The sequence below is a fragment of the Cynara cardunculus genome (genome assembly GCF_001531365.2).
Source record: "Cynara cardunculus var. scolymus isolate 2C chromosome LG 17, CcrdV1, whole genome shotgun sequence".
NCBI lineage: Eukaryota > Viridiplantae > Streptophyta > Magnoliopsida > Asterales > Asteraceae > Cynara > Cynara cardunculus.
Genome location: NC_037544.1, coordinates 2,089,630 through 2,106,125, shown reverse-complemented (window position 1 = coordinate 2,106,125; position 16,496 = coordinate 2,089,630). Strand labels below are relative to the sequence as shown.

The following is a 16,496-nucleotide window of genomic DNA, read 5'->3' as shown; positions in this document are numbered from 1 at the left end:
TATATATATATATATATATATGCATGCAAAAACAATCATTATATTTACCACATTTCGTCTAAATCATTCGATTATACCAAAAGTATGGTGCCATTTTAGCATTTTTACAAGAATAATAAAAGCGTGAATCAAAAGGTAAAGAATCAAAATTTTACATTAATACATGTTTCGATCTAAAATAGATTTAAACGCTTAGCGACTAAATACCAAGACGTCACTCGACTATCTAACGCTCTTTAGAACACCAGGCGGCACGGCTCTCGTCATATCAAAACAACCACCATCTTCTCGATCGATGACTCCTCTGTTCACGTATGAAAATAAATCAAGAAAATTAAACAAAAATGAAAATGGATGTTGCACAAGAAGAGGGATGAACCTTCTGATCGTTTTTCTGGGAGCCTGCGAGTATTGGATGCGGAAGAACACCATTGTCGATTTCCTGAATGAATGGTTGTAGCTTCTCTTCCAACATCTTGTTCAACTGAAAGACGCACAACACCAACATTCACACAAATAAACCAAACCAGTATATCTCAACCAGAAGTGGGGCCGGAGGGTATGATGTACAAAGACTTGACATATGTCGTAAAAAATAAAGTGGTTGTATCCCTAAAGACCCCTGGCTTCAACATTTACACAAATAAACTAAATCGAACCAAACCAATATATCTCATCCATAAGTGGGGTCCAAGGGTGTGATGTACATAGACGTGACCTCTACCCCCAAGGAGTAGAGTAGTTGTATACATGAAGACCCTTGGCTTCAACATTTACACAACTAAACTGCACCAATATATCTCACCAAGAAGTGGGACCCTAGTAACCATTCATCTACACAGTATCCACATGTGCATACAAGTAATTAAAGTTTGGTTTCTATACACGTGTGCATGTTATGCACATGTGCCGACAAGACGATTACATACAAATTACTTGTATGCACATGTGCATATCGTACAGATGAACAGTGTTTTCAACTTTTTTAGATTTTCTCCTAAACCCGACCCTATATATATATATATTGTATATGTATGTATGTATATATATGTGTGTGTGAATGTTGAGGAAGATTCAAACGAGAACGCTAACTATTTAAGAAAACAAGGTCGTTAATGTACAAAATCACATGTGATTTTACATTATCGTCAAAAAAATGGAAGTGGACGACTTTTAGACCAATATGATTTTGTACATGAGTATATATATATATATATATATATATATATATATATATATAGAGAGAGAGAGAGAGAGAGAGAGAGAGAGGGGGGAAGTTTAGGTAAAAACCTCAAAAAAATGAAAAACTGAAGAATACCTTGGTAAGCGTTCATTTGGACCGTATCTACATGTGCATATAAGTAACTGAAGTTGTTTATTTGGTTTTATGCACTTGTATGCACATGTGCATACGGTCCAAATGAACAATTATCAGAGTGCTCCTCAGTTTTTCATTTTTTTTGAGGTTTTCCCCTAAACCTGACCCTATATATGTATATATATACGTATATAAAAATATGTATATACATAGGGTTGATTTCCGGTGAGGAGAGTTGAGATGAGAAGCTAAGAAGGGATCTCCACCCTTGGATGCACATTAGGATGAGATGCACCGGATCAATCCCCGTATCAAGCACGATTCATGGGTGGGTTTGAGATTCCGTTGATCAAAGGTCCAGATCCTTTCTCACCTTTAACTCTCCTTCTCACACGATTCTTCGCCTATATATATATCCCCTAGAAGTGGGGTCCCAGGTACGATATAGACAGTCTGACCTCTAGCCCAAAGTGTAGAGCAGCTGTTTATGGCTTCAACATTCACCCAACTAAACAAACCGGTATATCTCACCCAGATGTGGGGTCTTGGGGTATGATATACTCAGACCTTACCTCTATCCCAGAGAGTAGAGTGGTTGTATCATTGAAGACCCCTGGCTTCAATATTCACACAACTTTCCGAGTGCCTGGTACAATTTCACATACAAGTTTGACTAGTTAATTATAACCTTTTCTTGGCGCCATGTCGTTTCCCATTGATCATCCAAAATCTTTTCCGCAATTTCTCTTTGCGCATTCAAAAGAACCGTCTTTTCGTACAGCTTTTTAGGATCTTTTAGGTCCTCCTCACTCCACGAAGACGCGCTTAGTGGAACGTTGAGCTCCTGCATACTCAATTCGACAACGTCAGAAAACGAGAATAACTCTCGTTTGTTCGCTAGCTTGACAAACGAACACATACCCCCCAGTTTTGAGGTCGTGGTGGTGGATCAAGCTTCATCACTTCTGTTTCTAACGCGTTTTTTGCTTTGTAGTAGGGAATGTTCTTCACTATTACCGGATCACTCCTGGCACGTTCAGGATCCATCGAGATCAACCCCTGAGTTTCAATAATGAACACATAATTACTCACTCGAATAACATAGTTTCGAGTTTAACAAATTTGTCTCACTTCTTGCAAGTACTCCCATCCAGGTTTTCTCTTGGCTACGGCTTCCCGAAGTTGATCATACCGCATATTTTCCTGATGGACATTAAACAAAAAACTATAGTCAACCAAAAAAAAATGGTTCATGGTTAATTTGTAATAAAACCAATTCAAACAGAGCCCAGTATATCCCAGAAGTAGATTCGGGAGTGGAAAGTAGGGGTGTAAATGAGTCGAGCTCTTAACGAGCTACTCGAGCTCGTGATTAATAATTCTCGAGCTCGAGTAAAATAATTCCCGAGCTTGAGTCGATCTCGAACACAAAATAGAACTCGTTTAACCTAATGAGTCAAGCTTCATAAAACTAATGTTCAACTCGGCTTGTTCAAAAGCTCGATTAATGAGAGGAGCCATTCAAGCGTATACTTTTTCTAGCCCAACATACTCATATGATGTTCTTAAATAATACAATAACAATATAAAAATTATCAACCTCGAGCCAATAAACGAGTTAATCGATCGCGAATTCAAGCCCATAAACGAGCATCAAGCTCGAGCTTGATAACTCTCAAAATATTCGAGCTCGAGCCCTACATTGAAAAACCTACTACTCGACTTGGCTCTGCTTGTTTACACCCCAAGTGGGATGTACGCAAACTTGCCATCTACCCAAAAATGTTCCAAAAAGTTAGAGTGAGTGTTTCCATCAATAATGCGTTTTGAGGTTAATAAACAGTTAGGAAAGCAGAAAAGAGGAACCTTGTATTGCCACCAAATTTTCTGCTTGACCTCGTCATCATATTCGAATCCTCCCATAATCTGGGGCATCGTTATCAACCAAAACGCAGCAATGCTGGGGTCTTTCATGCTGTCAATAATATGCTGAAAGAACATTTTAAATAATCGTTTAAAGAGGCATGTTTGTTGAAACAACTCAACAAAGGTACAAAACTATTGGAAAAACACTAGCCACAACACACCATTAAGGGTGCGTTTGGTATCCAGACAGGATAGGAAAGAACAAGACAGGACAGAACAGAACAGTTATAGGACAGGACAACAAATAAAATGACCAAATTACCTCTAACGAGTTGTTTACATCTTTTATATATTTTGATTAATTTATGTAATTTAGTTAAATTATAATAAAGTAAATATTTTTATAACAAAATATATCATTAGAAAGTTTTCATCAAGACAATTAAAATGACACCAAATAAAAAGTCTATGTAGTTTCCAATTTGTATTTTATACATTTTTTATATTATTTTATTATTATTAATATTTAATAAATTACATAAATTAACCAAAATATAGAAACCGTATAAAAATAATATTTTGAGGACAATAAAATTAAAGTTTAAAAAGCATAAAATACCATAAATAAAATTTAAAGAAAGAATAAAATGTAAAGAGTAAAAGAGGGAGATGTATTTGATGTTTTAGAATAGAATTAAGTTTTATTGTGAGGTTATATTGGTAAAATATAGGTCTGTTCCACCTTGTTCCATGAGGTGGGGGTGGAAGTGGAACACACTTGTTCCACTCTCTGTTCCACATAGAAGTTCTTCCAAACGTGGAACAATAATCCCTGTTTTGTTCCGTCATGTCCATTGTACCAAACGCACCCTAATTGATGATATATATATATATATATAGCTGTGTACAGGCGGTGGGGATGGGTGTAGAATCATGACACCTACCTCATAAGGGTAGTCCATTTTTTTCATTATATTGTATGCTTTCCATGGAGGCTCAATAATCTGCAGAGTGAATAGACATAAGCGCTGAGAACTGATACATCTATATGTTACTACCAAAATAACAGCAATAAAAGAAGACGAGAAAAAGTTGAGAGTGGAAAGGCAAGAAATCTGAAATCGAAGTCTTCACTAGTTTGGTTTCTCATAACTATATGAACCGAGTAACTTTGACTGCAAAAGATCAATAACATGTCTAAGACTTCTATATCCAATCAAGATGATGCATACACACACATATATACATATATATATGGGTTGGGTTCCTGTGAGAACAACCCTTTTTCGAGAGAACGTGAGAAATCCTTATATTTGTGTAGAGGTTTTTCATTAGAACCGTGAAGAATGAAGATACCTTTATATTAGATAAACATTTACACAATATAATGTAACATTCCAATACTAAGTTGAAGATGATGTGAAAGTTACGATCTTCACACAATATAAAGGTATATTCACTTGTTCTCACCTTCTAATGAAAGTGAAAATTTCTTCCATGATCCTAACTCCCCTCTCTCTCTCTCTCTCTCTCTCTCTCTCTATATATATATATATATATATAGTTTTTTTAAGTATATATACAAGGGTGGGTTCAAACTAGAACACCAGCATTTTACAAAAACGTGAGAACACTCTTCCATTATAGTCAATCACATGTGATATTGTAGTCCATCACATGTGAAATGGGCAACCTCTAGCGCAACCTAGGACGTGGGCCAAAGTCGCCCGCACTCCACCAGGTCTCCTCACGTGTATTATCACATGTGATATGGGCGTTCTCACATTTTCATAAATGATGGTGTTTGCGCTTGAACCTCCACCTATATATATATATATATATATATATATATATATTATACATATATATATATATAATTTTCAGGAAGAGATAACAACAAAATTCATAGAGCCATAAGATTTATATATATATATATATACATATATATGTATATATAATGTTCAGGAAGAGGCAACAAAATTCATAGAGCCAGATGATGTGCTTTAAGTACTCACGTCATCAGCAGAGATCCTAACTTGTAATTTATCCTTGCACTCATAGCACTTCATCACGCCCTGCAACATTAGTGAGCTAGATTAGGTGGGAGCACTAAAGAATCTCTAAGTTCATTTTTATGTAGGGTGCTCACGGATCCATCACAGGTCTCACAGTCTTTGGTCGGCAGTGGAACGTTGAGATCCATGGTAGCTGGAAGATGCACCAGCTCTGCTCTATTCTCAGTAATGGCATCCGCAATAGCCTCAGCTGTTGGTTTCTCTCCACTGAAGAAATTTTTTAAAATAGTCAAAAAAAATTCATGAAGCCTAAATATGGTCATAATGAAATCAAGATCACAAAAAAGATTCATTATATGCTCATTATAATTTATAAGTGCATTGCACCACACACACACACATATATAAGGGGAAACCTCTCAAAAAAATGAAAACCTGAGAAACACCCTGATAATCATTCATTTGGACGATATGCACATGTGCATATAAGTAACTGAAGTTGTTTCTAGGTTTTTAAGCATATGTGTGCATGTTATGCACATGTGCATACCGGACAAATTGCTCATCAATTACTTGTATGCACATGTGCATACCATCCAGATAAACACTTACCAGGGTGTTCCTTAGTTTTTTATTTTGCGGTTTTCCCCTGAATCGGACCTATATATAAATATGTATATATATATATATATATATATGTAGGTATGACAAATGTACCTTCTTAATCTGTAGTTTTTGACCTGGTACATGACCTTCCCTGTGCCTCTGCACATGGTACACCGTAGAGCGTTCCACCCATTGCAAGTTTGACAGTTCCTGCAGTTTGATGCCAAAACAAGGTCAGTTATCAGTTATCTCCTCATACGCTACCTCTATATGGGATATATTGGGTTCATTTATACTGATAGAGTGTGTTTGGTATGCGAGACCAGACAATACAAAAACTTGTTATCCCACGTTTGACGTGACACTAAACTTGGACAAGACATGACCTAAGTGGGACATCAATGCATTTTTCTAGAGAGTGGACAAGATTGGTAATTTACTAAACTAGCCATGAGAAATTAAAACCCAAAAACCTTTCAGAATTCTTTCATGCCTACCTCACTCTCGCCCGTCCATTCCAGTCCACATACCAATCGCACCCTTAGGATCCGCCGTCATACACATACAATAGCGAGCTTACAAGAAGACAGTATATTTACATGGTCTATCAATTTGCCTAAATCCACCGCTGTTTGATAGAGATTTCATTACAAGTCAAAAGCCTTTCTTATGCATATAGGTTCGCTTACATCAATTTGAAATTTCTGTGATAAAATGTAATTTCCGTAAGCTATATATATAATCAAAATATCAAACCCCTAAAATCATCAGCAAATATACCTTCAATCTGCAAACGGAAACAAGAACAAGTACTAAAATCAATCAAATCAAGAAGCACCTTTGGCATATCACTTTCTTCCCTAACTCCAGTGCGATATCACAAGTCCCAAGAGCAGCAACCGCCTGAAAATAAACAACCAATAACACCATACATAACAACTCCAAATTCAACCAAACCCTCTATGGTTTTCAGCCAAAAATGAGAAAATTTTACAAAAATTGCATAGAATGAAAGTTAAAACATGAACTCAAGGGCAGTAGAAAGTGTCCCACTAGAAAACCCCAATTCAACAAAACCTTAATAGCGCAATTCATTGGAAATAAAATCAATAACGATAGGAAGTGATACAAACTTACAAAAATTGCAGAATAGGAGAGCTTGGAGATGAATTCGGGGATACCAAAGCCACGAGGAGCAGAGCCGGAAATGTCATTAGCGATAAGGAAAGGAGCCTGTACAAGTTGAACTGGTATGTCTAGCAAAAAGGCCAAGGGTTTTCCTATGTATTGTCTGAGGAATTGGAATTGATCTTCGAAGAGTTTCTTCTTGACGAACGGATTGGTGCCTTTCCCCATTGTTGGAGATGGAAGGCATGGAAGGTGGATGGATAAAAGGCGTGGTCATATACCCCCAAATTGGGGACTAGGGTAAAATAGTAATTTGACTAATTCAGTCAGCTTATATAAACTTAGGTCACGTTTGTTTTTTTTAAAGCCCATGAAGTCTGAAGTCTGATTTTATTTCTGATTTTTAAGAGGTGGTATTGAAGTCTAAAATCTGAATCAGTCAAACTGTTTGTTTTTGTAAACTGACAAACGTCTAAAATCTGAATCAATAGTTTGCTTTTATAACCAACAAAACATATGGATATGTATAATTTCTTATTTCACTTCTGTTTATATTCCAAGATTCCTTTAATTCTTCCTTCTCCTCCGGATCAAGTCTTTCATCCTCAATCTCCACCCTTATCCCACCACCATCAACCACCGTCCACCACCATTCTCTAAAATCCAACGCCCAAATTCATCTCTAAAATCGAAGCAAATCTCCATCATGATGAAAACTACAGGGACGAAAATACCTTGATTCATGAGGATAAAGGTGCACAACTACTGGTTTGCACAGGAACGAAAACACGCAGTGGCAAAAACCCACAGAGAATAAAACCCTCTTGATTTGGGTCGATTTGAAGCCACCAGAGGCGATTGAGGGTGAAGTCAATCGATTGAGACGGTAGGGAGGATGAAGTCGATCGAATGATGAAGTAGAAATCGGTTCTCTGGATAGTCTTCAGGATTAAAAGGAAAATAAGTGGCTAGGTTATCATTTAATTTTTAAGAGGAAAATAAGTGATAAGTGGCTCTGAAATAAAAAGAAAAACAAACGGTCTGAATTGCAAATAAGAGTTTTTTTTTTAAAACAAACACCACCTTATTATAAGTCAGAATGGCTTAATTTTTTAAAAACTCCTTATTACCGGTTTGGCATCGGTATAAATTGTTTATCCAAACACCTAAAAGTGCGTATTACCTGTGTCACACCGAAATAAGTCAATAAGTTGTTTTTATAAGCAATTCCAAACACCCCCACATAATAAAAATTTAGGTGTATGCTTTTAAACATATCTAATAGAACTTATATAGCACGAGTCATTATAAAAACCCTCCACGACCCCATTGCTATAGCATTGGTGCTTGTCCGCTCCCTTTTGTGCAACACAGCCTCCGTGTCGTCTCCTTCCTATGAAGCCATGCCCCGGTCCGCATCAGGTGTCTATGTGGGAGTATAAACGAGTCGAATAGTATGTTAATTGGGTCGGACTCAAAAAACTACACACTAAGCTCAAGGTCGATTAACTTTTTCAATATAGGGTTCGAGCTCGAATATTTTTGAGTTTTCGAGCTCGATGCTCATTTATGGGTTCGAACTCACGATCGATTAACTCATTTATCGGCCTAAGCTCGATAATTTTTATACTTTTATTGTATGATTGATAAATATACGAGAATGTTCAAATCGCTCGGTTCGGCTCGACTCAACTCGAAAAACTGAATCGAGTTTTCGAACGAGCTGAGTCGAACGTTGGTGTTATAATGCTTGACTCGTTAACTGGAATGAGTTCTGGTTTGCATTCAAGATCAACTCGAGCTCGAGAATTATTAAGATCGGGCTCGAGTAGTTCTTTTATGTATTTTGACCATCATAATTTTTTATATTTTGGTTGCCAACCAACATCTGATTAAATGTATTCTTATATGTTCTCGGCTTTTTGATACAGGCATGTATACATCTTAATAATAACAGTTAACAATATTCCTTCAACAAACAGAAAGATCTGACCAATGAACTTTAAGCTTGTAGACTTTGTCACAGCCTGCGACATCATCATTGCTCGATTCAAAGCATCATGAATGAAAATCAGTCAAAAACAGTTAAATTACTCCATTGTATTCACTTTTATTATTTGACCAAAATTATGTAAATACTAGTGTCATCAACTCGTGAAATCCAGCTTTATGAATTAACGGGTCATTTATCAAACACTTATCATGTAAGTGCTTACTGGTAAAATTTAACACTAGCGCTTTACTCATCGGGTAAAATTTTAGTCCACCAAAACGGCATCATATACAACAATTTATCCGGTAAGCGCTTACGGTGTTAAGAGTCGTCGCCGTCACTTACCGGGTAAGACTCTTGGGCATTGTTTCGCTCTTACCGGGTAAGATTATTGGTCTTTATCACATTCATCCGGTAAGGTAATGTGATTTGGTAAATGTTTTATCCATATAAGCGTTTGGTAAACGACCCAAAAATATGATTCTAGCATGATTGACTTGCGTAATACCGTGTACTAAATCAATTATAATTGATATGTAAAATTTTATACCGTGTACCAACCAACTATAGTTGGTATTTGTTACCAAAGGGTATTTGGCCTAGCGGTATCGTAGCTCTTGGCCTCCTAGGAGGTCAGGGGTTCAAACCTCACCATAGGTGAGGAGGGTATGTGAGTTTATTTGTTGCATTTGTCGTATATAAATATTATATACTTAAAAGAAAAACTATAGTTGGTATTTGTTTTATACGAATTTTGAGTTATATATGAAAATTTGTCATTTTATTTAAATTTTGAGTTTTTAGATAACACATGTGATGGATTTCTAAAGCAAAGAATAAAACTTGCAGACATTCAAATGTTCAAACAAAATAAGTAAAAATAAAATGAATAATATTTATTATATATAAAATATATAAAAAAAACTAATAAATAATTAAATAAATCGGTAGGGTGGGAAACCACAAAAAAATTAAAAATTTGAGGAACAACTTGATAACCGTTCATATGGACGGTATGCATATATGCATACAAGTAATTTATAAGCAATTTGTCTGGTATGTACATGTGCATAAAAACCAAAAACAACTTTAATTAATTGTATGTATTTATACGTACTGTCTAGATGAATGATTATCAAATTATTTTTTAGGCTTTTATTTTTAAGGGTTTTTTTAAGTCGATACCATGTTATCGTGGTACATGAATTCCAATATCTCGTAACAATCAAGTTTACATTCTTAACTTAATACTATCAACCAAATATAATCAACACCAATAAAATTGGTAAGTTTGATGTAGAAATAGTTGGTTTACAAAATTGCACTAGAAGTGCTAATGGATTGATTTGATCGGGTTGAAGACATTTGAACAACCTAACTCAATGCTTGCGGTTTGAAATTTTTTAACCCGACCTAAAACCAAATTGCAACCCAACCTAAACCGTTGGTTGGGTTAGTTTGGTTGGATTGATATTTTGGTATATTAAAATATTTTTCTAACATTGAATATGTTATTTTTCTATTCATAATTTATTTTTTTTATCATAAATCATTTGATACAACTTATACATACTTCTTAAATTTTACGTATATCACATTCAATTAATTTTCTTAATTTACATACATATGGTCACAGTTACTAAACATTTATATAAATAAGTTATATAAAGATGGAGAATAAATTGAAAATATATATATATGCAAAGGGTACGTGATAATATAATTGTCTAATGTATATATTAATAGAAACTCAACAATCATATTAAATCCAAGTAATACAAGGATATGGGGTTCATTGAGTTGGATTAGTTTGAGTTCAAATAATAGTATCTCAATTTCAACCTAATACCTATGGTTTGAAGATTTTTAATTTTTACAACTCGATTAGACATTAAAGACTGGGTTATTTCGTGTCGGGCCGGGTTAGAGTTATATTGATCGGATAGTTCGGGATGGTGCGAGCACCCTATTTGCCACTGTTCACGATGTCTTGCCACTCCGCAGCATCCCCTCTCTCACGTGCCTAGCAGAATTACAGAAGAGCGACGCAACCACCGGAGCTAACCATGGCGGCAGCTAACGGCATGAAAATAGCCACAACATCCCAAGCATACCTAGAAGGCTCTCACGTTAAACAAACCAAATCACTCATTGCTGAGCTATGCCGTCAGTTTTACAACCTAGGGTGGGTCTCCGGCACCGGCGGAAGCATCACTGTCAAAGTTCACGACGATTCCGTTTGCAAATCCGACCAATTAATCGTCATGTCCCCCTCCGGTATCTCTCTCTCTCTTTTGATACACTCTATATACACGTGTGATTGTGTGAATTTGTCTATATTTACAGAAAATATATTTATGTGGCGATTATTTTTCTAGAGAATTTTGAATTTTATGAAATTTGAAATTAGGGTATTATGAATGGTATATTAGGTGTGCAAAAGGAAAGAATGGTAGAAGACGACATGTATGTGTTATCTCCAAGTGGATCTATCCTCTTTTCCCCATTGCCAAAGCCTTACCCTCACAAACCTCCCAAATGTTCGGATTGTGCCCCTCTTTTCATGAAGGTACTTAGAAATCAAAAGCAGCTTGATTCTTGGATAACTGTTTTCAATTTTATTTCATTTTTGCCAATATGATTGTTATCTGGGTATTAAGATCTTGACCTTAGTTACCTTCTGTTGAGGAAGATGACACATGTTCTTGTTATCTTTCAGGCTTACGATAGGCGTAATGCCGGTGCAGTTATCCATAGTCATGGAATGGAATCTTGTCTCGTGACGATGATTGATCCTCTGGCAAGAGAGTTTCGGGTAATACTTGAAGTTGGTTGCTCTCCGAAAGAGTTTCTTATGATCATATAATCTTTAAAAATTATATATTTTTCATATGTTTTTCTCGTTCTAGGATGATTGGCAGCATAAGGCTTCTTCATTGCAGAATTTTCATACAATTTTACTTTTTTTCTGAAACAATTGAACCCACAGCTACAACCACTGCCAGTTGGGTTAATGGACGGTTAAAACTAACTGTGATTTTGATGCCACAGATGCACCATTGAGCTATTATTCATCTTGTTGTGGCTTCTCATTTGCTATTTTTTCACAGGTCACTCACATGGAAATGATAAAAGGAATTCAAGGGCATGGCTATTATGATGAGCTTGTGGTTCCCATAATCGAAAACACTGCCCATGAGAGAGAGTTGACAGAATCGCTTGCTGCAGCTGTATGTTATTTTCTGCCTTTTGCCTTGATCAATTGCTTTAATTTGATCCTTGAACTTTATCTCGTCACTTATTCTTGCCTTTGATCTATCACTTCAATTTGATTCTTTAACCTTTATGTTATCACTTGACTTCGTATATACGTTCACCATGTGAAATACATCCTACCAATAGTAAAGTGTATGCTTTTTGAGCTTGGTTATGGTACCTATTCTTATGTGGTATATGTTCGTTGCTACATTTGCATTATCACTTTAGGATGTGCTGATATGATTCTTTCAGAAATGAGAAAGTAGAATGCTTGGTTAAGTGAATAAGACTCAACTAATCCTTATGTAGAACTATTTTGTGTTGGGTGAAAGCTTGATGATAGCAAAAGTTTCAGAAAAGATGAAAATCATCAGGGCATCGGTAACATATCACAATCAACTATTCTGAATAGAGAGAAAGGACAGCATACTTGCAGAAAAATGGCAGTCCCAGTAAATAATAGAAAAAGAAAATCTTGAAAACAAAAGGTAAAGTATTAGAAAGAAAACAGAAACCTATGCAATTCAGCAACCTTTTGTGCTCAATTGAATGATTGTTATTATTTGCAGTAGCTGAATAGATTTGTTTTGTGTATGACCAATAACCTAGAAAAATATCATACCATAATGGTCAACTTGCTGCTAGACAATGCGTTTGAACATAAGTCTACTTGCAGGAATTTTAATTGATTTGTCAGGTTAACTCAATCATCAAAACAACGGTCTTACATAAATGATAAATTCAGGAACTGTATCTGTCTTGGATTCACATTTTCACCTGGAATGTTTTCTGACAATTAGAAAATGCAAATTACATTAGCGTGTTTATATAGGAGATGCAGACATTATACTGGAATTTAAGGTTCATTCTTTGATAGACTCCTAGAAGCCATGCTAACCTTTCGGTTTACAAATGTACAAAACTTTGTATGTTGACTCGAGGGAACTGTGATTTTAGACTGAAAACTTTTCTCATGATCAACAGATTGAAGCATACCCAAAAACAACCGCTGTGCTGGTGCGGAACCATGGTATTTATATATGGGGTGATTCCTGGGTCAGTGCCAAAACTCAGGTCTGTGTTTTTTACTTCAAGTTTGAGCGACATTTCTTTCCTGAAGAATCACTTATATCCTAAAATGTTTAATGCGATATATAGTCAAGATCTATCAAGATGCATCTCTTTTAAAATCTTAAACAAAGTATCATCCTGGTTTAACTCTTTGATACAATCCACAATCCATCAGGCAGAATGCTACCACTATCTCTTTGATGCCGCGATCAAACTTCACCAATTGGGCCTGGACTGGTCGACTCCTAGTCATGGTCCCATCCAAAATTCCAAAGGAGTTTTGGGTCGTCGCACTACAAACACATCTCCTAAGGCAGGGAAGCTTACGTTAAGTAATGAGGCTGGCACGACCCCGGTAAGTTATTGAAAAAACCTGCCACTTTATGTTTCTAGTTAAAGAGGTTGTGTGCTTATTATGGTTCCCTGAAAAATATAATGAATTGTGTTGCAGCGATGTGTCGTTTTGGACATTGAGGGGACAACTACGCCTATTTCATTTGTCACTGATGTTCTTTTTCCATATGCCCGCAACAATGTGCGCATGCATTTGGAGGAAACATATGATACTGTTGATACTCAAGATGATATCAAGTTGTTACGCTCTCAAGTAAGTTCTTATAAATCCAATATATTGCATAAAAAGAAGGGCAAATGATTTAAATCAACAAAGTTTGGTTTTAGTTCCTATTTAGTGTAACAAAGAAGTTTTTTTCTCAATCGGTGTAAAAAGTTTCAAAATTGTCTAACTTTTTACCCATTTTGACTGGTAACTTGTAGATCTTGTAACATTTAATGGCGTGGATATCAAGATTATCGTCCACCTCGTTCTAAACATTTCATAAACGAGTATCCACTTCATTAAATGTTACAAGATTAGCAGGTTACCGGTCAAAATAGGTAAAAAATAGGAAATTTTGAAACTTGGTTACACCGATTAAGAAAGGAAATTTTAGTTATACTAAATAGGAATTAAACCAAACTTTGTTGCATTTTGATGCATGTATCCTAAAAGAAACACATAATGATGGGCTTACTGATTGTTCTTGCAGGTAGAAGATGATTTACAACAGGGAGTTGTTGGTGCTGTTCCTATTCCATCTGATGATGCAGGAAAAGAGGAGGTGATAGCTTCTTTGGTTGCTAATGTTGAAGGAATGATAAAAGCCGACAGGAAGATTACTTCGTTAAAACAGTTACAAGTGAGAAATACCGCATTTAGATTTTACAACATGTCTCTTCAAGTCGGATCATGCTGCTAACACTTGATGACGCAGGGGCACATTTGGCGTACGGGATTTGAGAAAAATGAACTAAAAGGAGTTGTTTTTGATGATGTTCCTAAAGCTCTTGAAAAATGGCATGCCTCTGGTGTAAAGGTAGGTTCTAATTCTTGAGTCTGACTATGGTTTTACCTGAGTCGAGCTTGAGCTTGCGGGCTCTAAGTTTGGATTCGGCTCATGGCTTGCTAAGCCTTTGAGTCTGACGATGGTTTTACTTGAGTCAAGCTTGAGCTTGCGGGCTCTAAGTTTGGGTTCAGCTCATGGCTTGCTAAGTTTTACTAGGCTTGAGCTTGGCTCGGGTTGGTACGGTTTGACTTGCCTGCCAAGGTTTAAAGTAAATGACCCCAAACGAGTTTTCAATTCAGAGAAATACCTTCTTATTTTTTTTAACTCAGTAACGTTCAAATGACCCATCTCTTGTTTAAAATAGTATGCCCTGTAAGATCTTGAAAACACACTAGAATGTTAGTTTGCAAAAGTGACTTTTATAGAAGGTCTGGTGTGAAATGGTCTGCCCCTATAAAATCTTGAAAATACCCTCAAAAGTGACTTTCATAGAAGGTCATTCAGTTAAATACTAGCATCTCGTCTCGTCTACAAACCTAATTTGCGACCTTACATTTTCATGAAATCTTCGATCTTGCTCATTATATAATCATCTGTAATCAGGTGTACATTTATTCGAGTGGTAGCAGATTGGCACAACGACTGTTATTCGGATATACAAATTACGGTGACTTGAGAAAATACTTGTGTGGATTTTTTGACACCTCAGTGGGGTAAAATTTTGATTCTTTTCCAGATCCCCTTGATCTTGAATCCATATATTGTGAAGCCTCATTTTATCCAATTTCAGGAACAAGAAAGAAGCAAAGAGTTATGTCGAAATCTCGGAGTCTCTCGGAGTCGACAAGCCATCAGAGATTCTATTCGTAACCGATGTCTTTCAAGAAGCTGTAGCGGCAAAGGCAGCTGGTATATTTATTTGATGCAATGTCGGATTGTATAATTCAATTAAGGGATATTTAGCTCAATGACCTTCGCTAGAAGTTGATTTTGCAAATTGACCCTCTCGTGTGTTTCCAAGTTGTTATGAGAGTAGACTATGTTTAACGGTATGCTTTAAGTTGGGCAGGTTCAAATGAGAACCAAATAATAAAACACGAGAACAACCAAATCATATGTGATTTGTAAAATCATGTCTGATTCACGCAACCTAGTCGCCCACACACCCGTTGCTTTGACCGTGTTCTGTTAATAGCATGTGATTTGGTCTTTCTTGTGTTTTCTTGTTTTGAGTTCTCGGTTGAACCTCCCTATGTTTAGGTATATAACCTCAAATGAGATTTTAGTTAAATCCATGACCATATGACGAGCATGAAGCAATTTTATCTTTAATAGGCTAACTGGCTAAGGAGGTCGTGGATTTAATTAAAGTCCCATTTAAGGGTATATACCTAAATGACCCGTATTTAACTGGGAAGACTGTTTTGAACCAGGGGGTGAGTCAGAAGGTCATTGAGTTAAAAGAAAATTAGGTCGTGATTTTAATTGAAAACTCATTTAAGGTCGTTTATTCAAATGACCCATTAATTAAACACGGTATCTAGCCATGGTTCTTGGCTGATCCTAGTACAATCTATCAGTTTGAGTAAATTCTAATGTTGTTGTCTCAGGTTTGGAAGTGACAATCTCCTTGAGGCCCGGAAACGGACCGCTGCCAGATAATCACGGATTTACGACGGTCAAATCTTTTACAGAAATACCCTTTTGAAGGTTTTTGTGTGGCTTGGCTTGGCTTGGCATGTAAGGTAAGCTATATTGCTATAACGTATGGTGTCGTGTTAGATTTCCCAAGAAAACAGGGTCTAGAATCACCATTAGGGTATAAATACAACATTTGGTTTGTCAACTATCATTTACTTACTGGCTAATATTTTAACACTATCATTTACTTGTCC

At 36.2% G+C, this 16,496-nt stretch overlaps 2 protein-coding genes across 2 annotated transcripts; one reads left to right on the top strand and one right to left on the bottom strand.

Annotated features, from left to right (window-relative positions):
- Window positions 1–40: 40 nt before the first annotated feature.
- LOC112501203 lies at window positions 41–7,174 on the bottom strand. The gene is made up of 12 exons (XM_025104891.1): window positions 6,943–7,174; window positions 6,644–6,708; window positions 5,917–6,015; window positions 5,334–5,466; window positions 5,200–5,259; window positions 4,129–4,188; window positions 3,185–3,307; window positions 2,450–2,521; window positions 2,240–2,377; window positions 2,007–2,162; window positions 380–484; window positions 41–304 (listed from the first exon to the last, which is right to left on the bottom strand). The coding sequence occupies exons 1-12, from the start codon at window positions 7,159–7,161 to the stop codon at window positions 269–271; spliced, it is 1,266 nt and encodes a 421-aa protein (XP_024960659.1). The 5' UTR covers window positions 7,162–7,174; the 3' UTR covers window positions 41–268.
- A 3,765-nt stretch (window positions 7,175–10,939) lies between these two features.
- LOC112500937 (probable bifunctional methylthioribulose-1-phosphate dehydratase/enolase-phosphatase E1 1) lies at window positions 10,940–16,496 on the top strand. Its single transcript, XM_025104555.1, has 12 exons — window positions 10,940–11,203; window positions 11,359–11,495; window positions 11,646–11,741; window positions 12,037–12,156; window positions 13,169–13,258; window positions 13,431–13,610; window positions 13,707–13,862; window positions 14,305–14,454; window positions 14,530–14,631; window positions 15,205–15,314; window positions 15,392–15,510; window positions 16,212–16,496. Exons 1-12 carry the CDS (start codon window positions 10,993–10,995, stop codon window positions 16,307–16,309), a joined length of 1,569 nt encoding a protein of 522 aa, XP_024960323.1. The 5' UTR covers window positions 10,940–10,992; the 3' UTR covers window positions 16,310–16,496.

Excerpts from the sequence above, each read along its gene's own strand:
- LOC112501203 (XM_025104891.1), bottom strand. The coding sequence starts at position 7,161 with ATGGGGAAAGGCACCAATCCGTTCGTCAAGAAGAAACTCTTCGAAGAT. Across the intron at positions 6,709-6,942 it reads TCTCCTATTCTGCAATTTTT|GCGGTTGCTGCTCTTGGGAC; the intron begins GTAAGTTTGTAT and ends GTTTATTTTCAG. Across the intron at positions 3,308-4,128 it reads AAATGGACTACCCTTATGAG|CATATTATTGACAGCATGAA; the intron begins GTAGGTGTCATG and ends ATGTTCTTTCAG.
- LOC112500937 (XM_025104555.1), top strand. The coding sequence starts at position 10,993 with ATGGCGGCAGCTAACGGCATGAAAATAGCCACAACATCCCAAGCATAC. Across the intron at positions 12,157-13,168 it reads CAGAATCGCTTGCTGCAGCT|ATTGAAGCATACCCAAAAAC; the intron begins GTATGTTATTTT and ends CATGATCAACAG. Across the intron at positions 13,863-14,304 it reads TCAAGTTGTTACGCTCTCAA|GTAGAAGATGATTTACAACA; the intron begins GTAAGTTCTTAT and ends TTGTTCTTGCAG.